The following is a 10254-nucleotide window of genomic DNA, read 5'->3' on the forward strand; positions in this document are numbered from 1 at the left end:
ATTCATTAACTTTTTATAAAAATATAGCATATTCTACCTCTACATCCTATTTAAAAAATTTTTGAAAATTAAAAAAAAAAATAAACATAGGGGCGACAATTTTTTTTGTTGATGGTGCTGCGTATTTTCTTCCATATAAAAATTTTGTCAAGCATACTTTGTATGGTAAAAAATCAAAAAAAGGGTACGCTATTCAAATGACGAGGAATGTATATATGTAGTATATTTTTGTTATTTTTATACGACGCAATTATATGTAGGTAAATTTTTTGAAAAATTGTCCTGCATTTTCAAAATATATTTATGGTCACCGTAGGTATACTTTATATACCGAATTTAATTAGCTTTCATTTGCCCCTATCTCGTATTAGATTTTTCAATTGGTTTGTAAGATATACGTGATTAAGTGAAACCACTCTTTTTTAAGCTGAATAACGATAAATTGCAAATATCGCGAAAATTTATCCATAGAAAAAAAATTATCTCGATTTTCGGAATCACCGGGCAATTCTACATACGAATTGGATATTGGCATCTATAGAACATTATTGCTTTAAACCAGGTTCTCTAGCCAAAACCATAAGGTTTATACAAAATCTAGGAAAGTTCTTCAAATTCTCGTCAAACTTTGGAAGTTTTTTTGATCTGAATATTTAGGTACAACATTTTTGTGTATGCGAACATATGTATATACAAAAATTAACCTACAGTTTGGATGGAAACTAATACAGGCCTGTAGTGATATCTCCCTTAAAAACCTGATAAGCGATTTAGGTAGGTATTAGGTAATAAGCTGCGAAAAATATCTATCACGTAAATTTTGCTGAAAAAAAAGTTTTTAATTTTCCTTAACGTTACCGCGTTTTTCTGGTTTTTACTTCGAATTTCTATAAGTCTTTCTCATTACTTTCTTTGGAGGTATTTTTAACTTTTCATAAAAATTAAATAGAATAAATAGAATAAATAGAAATTAAAAAAAAAATAATAGAATTTTTGGAATGGAGAAAGGGTTAAGTTTCACAGTTGATATTAAACAATTTGCATAGAGAAATTTAAGAAGAAATTTCTATGGATACACATACATACATATGAATATTAGGCTGATCAAAAGAAAGTTTAAAATGTGAAGCTCTTACCCCCTAGGTTTTTTCTAAATGCAAAAAAGGATACCAGTATTTTTTTTTACTTAAAAAAAAATTGATATTTAGAACTACTCCAAAGTTTTCCATGCATTTTATGTGGGGAAAATACTTTTCGTAGAATTGGTGTAAAATTTTCAGAAATCAATATTTTCGATCGGAAAACATGTTTCTCTTCGGGAGACTTCCAATAATAATACCGAATTGCATGTGTTACCATTTTTAATAGTAGCGATTTTTTATGGGACGCTTCATTGCATTTTTTGGGTTTTTTGGGGGACCTATAAAAAATAGTAAGTATTAAAAAATGATAAAATAAACAAATGGGTACTGTTGTTATTGGAAGTCTCCTGGAAATAGAAGAATTTAATATTTTAAAATTTTCAACCCAGAATGTGTTTTTGGACCACCCTAATGTACATACAAGTCTAAATGCTTTACCTTTGTAATTTTCCTAAGTGTTCGGATTACTCATAGAGTAATTGAAATCTTAGAAGCCTTTTTTAGTGTCATTTTTTACCATAAGAAAATATTTCTTTCACTTCTCATCCCTTAAAGTGTTAATAGAAAGATTACTAGTTTTCGGATATATGACAACACAATTGATTAAAAACTTTGCATTCGTATTAATTTAATACTGGTGTACAGCATTTAGATGGGGGCATTAGCTGGCTGCTAATTAACACTCCGAGTAATTTAATAATTACCTAATAATTAAAGGTAACGTATACGCCCTGTCTACATACAAGTGCATGCATAATTATACTATGTATGCATATGTATGTATATAGTATTCGCATATACATACATTTGTACATATGTAGGTTTGCTGGGTATTTTGCTAAACATGTTTGTGCATATAATGGAAAAGATAATTGAAACTTAACTTGTTTAATGTGTGTACGTTCAATTTGTAAAATTTAATTTGAGAATATTTAATAACACCTATTCTGCTATTAATTGGTTTTTAAAAGTATGTAAGTATATAGTTTCAGGGCACATAAATAATAACGGTCATAAAATTAGTAAACCTTTGTACAAATGAACTCAAAGTAAGTAGAGTTTATGCAAATATTCGAATCAATGTACTTAATGGGTGTCTTTTTTTCAATAAAACTTCTGAAGTAAAATACTAAACAAACAAGTAAGAAAGTCTAAGTTCGGGCGGAGCCGAACATTAAATACCCGGCGCAAGTATTAAATATATGTGTTTCACCCTTCCGAAACCTTCCGCTAGATGGTAAGCCGAGGTGTATCAATTTTGAGTAAATTAGCGTCCTTCAATTTCGAAATATTGAAGTTTCAAGCATTTCTTAAATTTACCGTTATATGAGAATCGGCCGTTATTTTAGTCCGATTTCAATAATTCTCAACGTTTTGCTTACACGTGGCAAGTACAATAACCATACCGAGTTTGGTACAAATTGGTAGAACGGTTACCGATATACTTATATGTGATCATAAGTGGGCGGTGCCACGCCCATTTTCCAAAATTTTACCATAAACGTATTTTTTGGTAAAGAATTGTTGCAAGCATCAATTTTGAATAAATTAGCTTCAATATTTAATGATTTATCGAAGATTTTGTATTTCTCTAAATTACCGTTATATGGGATGTGGGCGTGGTTATTGTCCGATTTTAAAAAGTTTCGGCGGTTTTTTATGCTGTACCAAGGCCAACAACTGTGCCAAGTTTGGAAGAAATTGTGCAGCGGTTACCAAGATATACACATGTAACCATAAGTGGGCGTGGCTACGCCCATTTTCCAAAAATTTATAATATTCTTATTTTTCGTCTAAAAATTATTGTAAATATCAATTTTGAGGGAATTATCTTCAGTAGTTACTAAAATATCGCAGTTTTCGTATTTCTGGAAATTACCGTTATATGGGAAGTGGGCGTGGCTAAAATCCGATTTCGCCCATTTTCAATACCAACCTACCTTGGATTAAGGGAAACCTACATACCAAATTTCGTTGAGATATCTCAATTTTTGCTCGAGTTATCGTGTACACGGACAGACGGACAGACGGACAGACGGACGGACAGACAGACATGGCTTAATCGATTTCTTTTTTCATCCTGATCATTTATGTATACATTTGTCTATATCTATCTCGATTCGTTTTGGCTGTTACAAACAACCGTTATGTGAACAAAATTAATATACCCTTGTGCACAAGTGCGCTCGGGTATAAAAATATAAACTAAAAGTAATTGCTATATAAATGGGGTTCTTCTTCTTCTTCTTATTTGGCGCTGTAACCGCCTAAGCGATTTTGGCCGAGTCCAAAACAGCACGCCAGTCATATCTCTTCTGTGCTAACTGACGCCAATTGAAAATGCCAAGTGAAGCCAAGTCCTTCTCCACCTGGTCTTTCCAACGCAGAGGAGGCCTTCCTCTTCCTCTGTTCCCAGCATCGCGGCCCGCGTTGAATATTTTCAGAGCAGGAGCGTTTCTGTCCATCCGAACGACATGGCCAAGCCGCGGAGCCGCTGAATTTTAATTCGCTGCACTATGTCTATATCGTTGTAAAGCTCATACAGCTCATCGTTAAATCGTCTGCGATATTCGCCATCACCAACGCGTAAAGGTCCGTAAATCTTTCGCAGAATCTTTCTCTCGAAAACTCCAAGAGCCGCCTCATCAGATGCTTTCATTGTCCATGCTTCCGCGCCATACACCAGCACAGGCATGATGAGTGACTTATAGAGTGTGATCTTTGTACGACGAGAGAGGACTTTACTTCTCAATTGCCTACTCAGCCCAAAGTAGCACTTGTTGGCAAGAGTGATTCTCCGTTGGATTTCAAGGCTGACATTATTATTGGTGTTAATGCTGGTTCCCAAATAAACGAAGTCGTCTACTTTTTCAAACTTGTAACTGTCAACAGTGACGTGGGTGCCAAGACGCGTATGCTCTGACTGTTTGTGTGCTGACAGGAGATACTTCGTTTTGTCCTCGTTCACCACCAGACCCATTCGCTTTGCTTCTCTATCCAATCCCGAGAAGGCAGAACAGACGTAGCCCTTGTTTTTACCGATAATATCGATGTCGTCGGCATACGCCAGCCATTGTACGCTCTTATAAAGTATTGTGCCTGAGCGGTTCAGTTCTGCGGCTCTTATTATCTTCTCCAACATAAGATTAAAGAAATCACACGAAAGGGGGTCCCCTTGTCTGAAACCTCGTTTGGTATCAAACGGCTCGGAGAGGTCCTTCCCTATTCTGACGGAGCTGGTGGTATTGCTCAACGTCATTTTACACAGCCGTATTAGTTTCGCGGGGATACCAAATTCAGACATCGCGGCATAAAGGCAACTTCTCTTCGTGCTGTCGAAAGCGGCTTTGATGGGGTTACCATCTCTATAAAAACTTGAAATTTAAGAAATAATATAATAGTGGATATAAAATATCATTAAGTAAACAACAATCAGAAAATACTTGGGAGTTGGATTGCCATTGGCAAAACAAACTTCTCCTAATACCACAGACAATGATTGCGATCTCGAATATGAATTTCACAAGTATTTCTGGGAGCTACAATAGAGGTTTATAGTAAACGGATAGTTTCAAAACAGGCGAATGAGTAGGAGCTGCGGTTTAATGTTTTTAATAGTAAATTTACATTTTCATATTTTGGCTGGCTGGCAGCCGTTAAGGCTCTTCTCCAGACCGGCTGGAAGGGTGAGGAGAAAGATAGAAATAGGGCGGGAAGGTACAGGAAGATGACACTTAAGGCTTCTTATATGAAAATAGCTACTTGCTCACCACAAATCTCCTCAATCGACTGATATCTACTACCGAAAGCTCATCGGAAGTGTGGAAGAAATGCGAACCGAGATGCTTGAACCTTAGGTTCGCAAAGGCAGGGCACCAGAGCAGCAGATGCTGAGATGATTCCACTTCATTCTTCTAAAAGCAACTGGCGCAGTAAGGGTAATCGATGACATTCAGCCGTACTACATGCATATCTATCATGAAATGACCAGTTAAATCTCTCTCCAATAGCGAGAGGTGTAACTTGATTAGTCTCAAGAGATACCTGTACCGTCTCCAGTCTACACGGGGCCAGAAGGATTTAGCATATCTGTCCAGAAGTAGACCACATGAGGTCAGGGAAGCACCCAGAATTCCTCTAGCCGGGAGGCTCGTTGACCAGGTAGTTACCAGCGATTTCGCCATGACCCGAAACCCGGAACCCGAATGAGCTTAAGAGCATAGTTGTCCCATGCGGTCGATAAGGAAGTCAAATAATCCCTCACTGTTTTCAAACAAACAAACAAGGAGACAAGATCCTTGATAGCTGCTTCACGGTCGAAATAGATATTCACCTCTTTAAAAGGTGTTACACTTACGGCTTGGAAAACGCTGCGGTGATCCGGTAGCCTGAATTTCAGGTTAATAGAGAAGTCTGCGCAGAAGACCTAACATTTTGCTTCGATCTCTCCGTAAATATGTTTACAGGACCCCGATTTCAGAAGCTAGACCCCTCCCAGTCCTCTTTCGCTAGAATTTGGGTGGTAAAAGATCCCTTCGGACCCAAAAGTGGCATACAGTTGTCTGTTCGAGTCGGTAGGAACTCGAAGCTTCTTAAAATATTGGCATGCCCTTAGCTCGAGGCGCTAGCTCTGTCTGCTAAATCTATGGGCAAAATTTTAACAGAGTTAGAGTGGTTAATGATGAAGTCCTTTTCTAATGCGTTCCACCAGACGAGTACCACATTAATTAAATTGGCTTGATTATAGTTTCCTAAAGACACTAAACTACTTTCGGCGCTTGCCAATGGCCTCCTACCACAATATAAGACTACTATCCCCGGATTGAAGCGCTGCCCATTCTGCTGTAACGGTTCTGTTGCAAGCCATGCGGTGAATAAACCTTACAAGGTCGGCTCCGACCTCTAAAGACTTTCGTCGTCAAGGTTTTCGCGCTCCATCTGATGAAATTCCAAATACAATCTATGCGGAAATAATAAGCGGTCTGTCTAATAAATGTATTGCAGACAGCAAACGGCAGTGCTCTTTTGAAGACGGTGTGCGATATTATCGGGATGCTGCTCTACTATAAGTGTTTGTGGTTTATTTTTTTTTTTGCGAGTTGTCACTACCTTTCTCGCAAGAAAAAAATAAACGTTAAAGAATTCTTCTTGCCTATATTTCAATCAATGCAGTTCCAGACACAAGTAAAATTAATGAAGTATTTGAACAATTTTTGCAATAAACGTTTGTTAAGGCGAAAAAGTACCAATATTACTCAGTTTTCCATTGTCTTTTTATAATAGCTTTGGGAAGTTTTCAAAAAGAATGTTCATATTTGGGGCAATAGACGTTGTCATCGAATACAACATATCTGAAATTCCAAGAGTGTGTCATCAAATTAAAAAAAAAATGGCAGCTTGCAGAATTTTTTTTTTTTAATTTTTGAAATTTTACGATTCTTTTTTATTATATTAATTTAAGATACTTCAAATTGTTAAAACTAAACCATGATAATGTTCTTCTCACCAAAACGAACGAAATGAAAAAAAAATATGGGGTACAGCAGAATATTGATGGAGATTGCAAAGTTGACGAACTGCCAAGGAAAGGTAAGGTCACCCAAAACCTTCCGGGAAAGGACACGGTTGATATAGCAATAGTCACTTTCAAGCAGTTTGGTAGAGATCACACAGTTCCAGTAACCAAGGAACGCCGAAGATTTTTTCGCCTTGCAAAGCTTTCAGGACTACCTGGTATTTTTATAAAAAGCAAACGCTTACGGGCCACTTCCTAATGTGGAATCAGAATCTGTATTGATCTATGTGACATGTGGGGCCGAATCGTAAAAGCTTCCAAGTTAAAAAATTAATTAGCAAATTACCAAATTTGAGAAATAAAGAAAAAAAAATACCAATTTATGTAAAAAATTACCAAAGCGGCAACGCTTTATATGAGCACGAGTTGTTATTTTTACTTCAAAAAAGGAGGAGGTTATCAATTCGTCGGAATATTTTTTTGTATGTATGTTATCGCATAACTTTGGGCCACGTCAACCGATTTCGATAATTCTTTTTGCATCGGAAAGGTAGTGTCTCATAGGTGGTATAGATTTAGATCCGATCATTGAATTATGAAAAAATTAACTGCACTCCAAAATTTTTATATGAGAGTTGAAGTCGGTTTTGCTTTTTGCTTAAAAATTACTTGTTGCTATATCTTTTTTAAGTTTTCATTTAAATACAATTTCGCGATGAAATCTGGCTCTTTACACAAAACGAAAGATAATGCATTGTTTAAGATAAGTGTGCCACCATATTCAACGAAAGACCGGTTTTTGTCGAAAAATTTAACAACTCGTGAAATTTGCTCATATACAAGGAGGACTTTTTCGAATATTTTCGAATATCTGTAAGCTAAATGTTGGAAGATAGTAATGCTCTTTAACCTAATGATCAATTGTTTGTCTCAACAATGTTATTATGTTTACAAAATCTGAGACAGAGACAGTGGTATATGCACTGAGCTAAGTTCGCCCCATTAGTATTTTGTCTTCCTAAGAAATTAAATTTAGTTTAACTTTATTGCACCGCTCATGTTTGTTAGTTTATTAATTTTTTTATTAAAACTTATTCTATGTCACATACTAAACGCAAGACTTGGGGCAAAATATGTGTTTCCTGCATACACACAAATTTCCTTACGCATCTGAATATTTATTTTTTTAAGTAATCCTCCCATTATACGTTCATATTAGCCTGACTTAGCCATAAGCATTGATTTGAATATTTATTTTCCTTCACAACAGTAGTAAATTTACATAGTATGTATTCCCATAGGCTCGATTAAACTTATAGCCTCTTGGCCTTTATCCTCCTCTATACACACACACACACACACACACTCCCATTGTCACTGCCTCTGCGGTGTAGAACAAACCGTCGGTCAGCCACAGACAGCAAACAATAAACCGCAATCATTTTACATTTCCGCTATGACAATTTCGAATAATAATGGGATTTTTTCTCCCTTTTTTATTGCAGTTCACCAACGGCAACAGTCAACAGACCAGGTCCAAGTCAAAAGCGCAAGGAGTATGAAGTGGAAAAATCACATGGGCGTACAAAATTGAACAAGTCGACTGAGAGCAAAAATTAAATTGAAATAGCAAACAAGCATTGGTAAAGGAAAATATAAGAAAAACGGAGTGGGGAGAGTAGTTGAAAAAAAAACAGTAAAAAAAAGATACTGATAACAAAAAGTATTTAAATTAAGCAGCGATATGTGAATTTTGCTGTATGTGAATTTCTAAATAAAGTTCATGCATCTCAACCGTTCACTGGCGTAGAAAACAAAAAGAATGCCGTAACTTATTTGACTGATTAATTTATAAGAGAAGCGTGAAGATTCGACGCTATTTAAAGACGTTGCACGCAGACATATCAAAAACTCGCAAAAAAAAATGCACACAAATGCATTTAGCTAATCAATACAGCAGAGCAAATGTCACATTCGCACTGCACATTTCAAAAGTACAACTGAAGTAGCCGCACAAAGAAGAACAGTTTATTGGCATCCGCTGTATTTGGCTTTGTGACTTTCGCCAGCCCTTAGGTCACATAACGAAAATGGGCTGCTCACCAAGCACATTGATGTCCTCCACTAGTCACGAGGATGAAGATGAGGAGGCGCATGAAGCCGTAGACACACATTTGAGCAGTGCTGGCACTGCTCTTGCTGCAACTAGTGGTGGTGGTGGTGGTGGTGGCGTTGGTGGCGCTGGTGGTGGTGGTGGTGGTGGTGACGAGAAGGGTAGTAGCCTCTTCTTTTGCATAAAACTGCGTCGTTCGCGTCCACTACGTCGGTGCAGTCAGCAAAATGGCGGCGGTGATGGTAGTGCGGGCAGTGCCGGCACTGGTAGTGGCATCAATGGTGACGATCTGCTCGGACATGGTACTATGTGTAATCAGGCATTACTCAACCCGTCGCAAACCAAAAACGAGGCGGACTATGATAAGGTGGGTGATATTTTTCATAGCGTTTAAGAAGAATTTCTTATAACTTTTTACATGTGCATATGTAACTGAGAAATTTTCGAGGCAAAACTAAAACCTTTGGATTATTAGATTTCCAATAGATGAAGACGGCTTTTTTCTTCTAGTAATTCTAATAGAAGTAATCATGAAACTTTTTTTTCTTTATCCGTTTCTGTTGTAGACAGTAAAACCTAAAGAATCTCCAAAGTTATAAATTATCTAAATTTGCTCACCACTGTCCTCTCTGAAAAAGTTATATAAAATTATATAGAAGGTATTACGAGTATTTCATAAGTTAATTTGATTCACTGAAGGATTTAAATAATTTTGCTGTAATATTTATATTAAGTAATAAGTTCTACTGGACCGATTTTTAATGGTTTTGGGACTAGTTATGAATTACGGCCGCAATCGGCGCATCTAAAGTTTCGTATTTGTGTACAAGTGGTTGTTGTTGCAATCCGTTCAATTTGAGTTGTGTTTCGTATCCTCACAGTTCATTGTTTTGGCATTTTGTTTTGCTTCCTAATATTGTTTGCGAACACAAAGATGAATACGTCCACGAGGATGAACACGAATATTAAGACCAAGACGAAGAAAAACACGAATACGAACACGAATATTAATATGAATAAGACAAACAGGAATGCGAACATAAATATGATGACGAATATGACGTTGAATACGACGACGAAAACGAATTCAAAGGATAGTACTTTATACGAATATGAAGACGAGTTACAAGAAAAATACGAAGACGAATACAAATAAAAATACAAATACGGGACACACACGGAAATAAAAACGAATACGGAAACGAGAACGAAAACGAGAACGGAAACGAGTACACAGCTGAATCCTATATGAATACGACAATGAATTTCATATTCATATAAGGCTAAAGCAAATATGAATTTGTAAGAGGAAAAGTTCCAATTAGAGTACAAACACGAATACGAATACGAAAAAGAATCTGAAGACCAAGGAAGCTCCGCTCGGCACAATACTGCCTTGAAGAAAAGTGGGCAGGGAAGAAGCTGCTCGGAGCCATTTCGTTGGCACAGTAATCCGTGCGACCAAGGATGAAATCGAAACCCTC

At 36.7% G+C, this 10254-nt stretch overlaps 1 protein-coding gene across 1 annotated transcript; it reads left to right on the forward strand.

The window, feature by feature from the left end:
* The first annotated feature begins 8747 nt into the window (after positions 1 to 8747).
* Positions 8748 to 9926, forward strand: LOC118743791 (twist-related protein 1-like). Its single transcript, XM_036476556.1, has 2 exons — positions 8748 to 9137; positions 9705 to 9926. The coding sequence occupies exons 1-2, from the start codon at positions 8748 to 8750 to the stop codon at positions 9924 to 9926; spliced, it is 612 nt and encodes a 203-aa protein (XP_036332449.1).
* The last annotated feature ends 328 nt before the right edge of the window (positions 9927 to 10254 follow it).

The sequence above is a fragment of the Rhagoletis pomonella genome, unplaced genomic scaffold, assembly GCF_013731165.1.
Source record: "Rhagoletis pomonella isolate Grant_MI unplaced genomic scaffold, Rhpom_1.0 Rhpom_scaffold_00007, whole genome shotgun sequence".
Taxonomy (NCBI): domain Eukaryota; kingdom Metazoa; phylum Arthropoda; class Insecta; order Diptera; family Tephritidae; genus Rhagoletis; species Rhagoletis pomonella.

What these genes read in the sequence shown, in the direction of transcription:
- LOC118743791 (XM_036476556.1), top strand. Translation starts at nt 8,748, where the DNA reads ATGGGCTGCTCACCAAGCACATTGATGTCCTCCACTAGTCACGAGGAT. An exon ending in ACGAGGCGGACTATGATAAG is followed by an intron (nt 9,138 to 9,704) that starts GTGGGTGATATT and finishes GCGAACACAAAG; the next exon opens with ATGAATACGTCCACGAGGAT.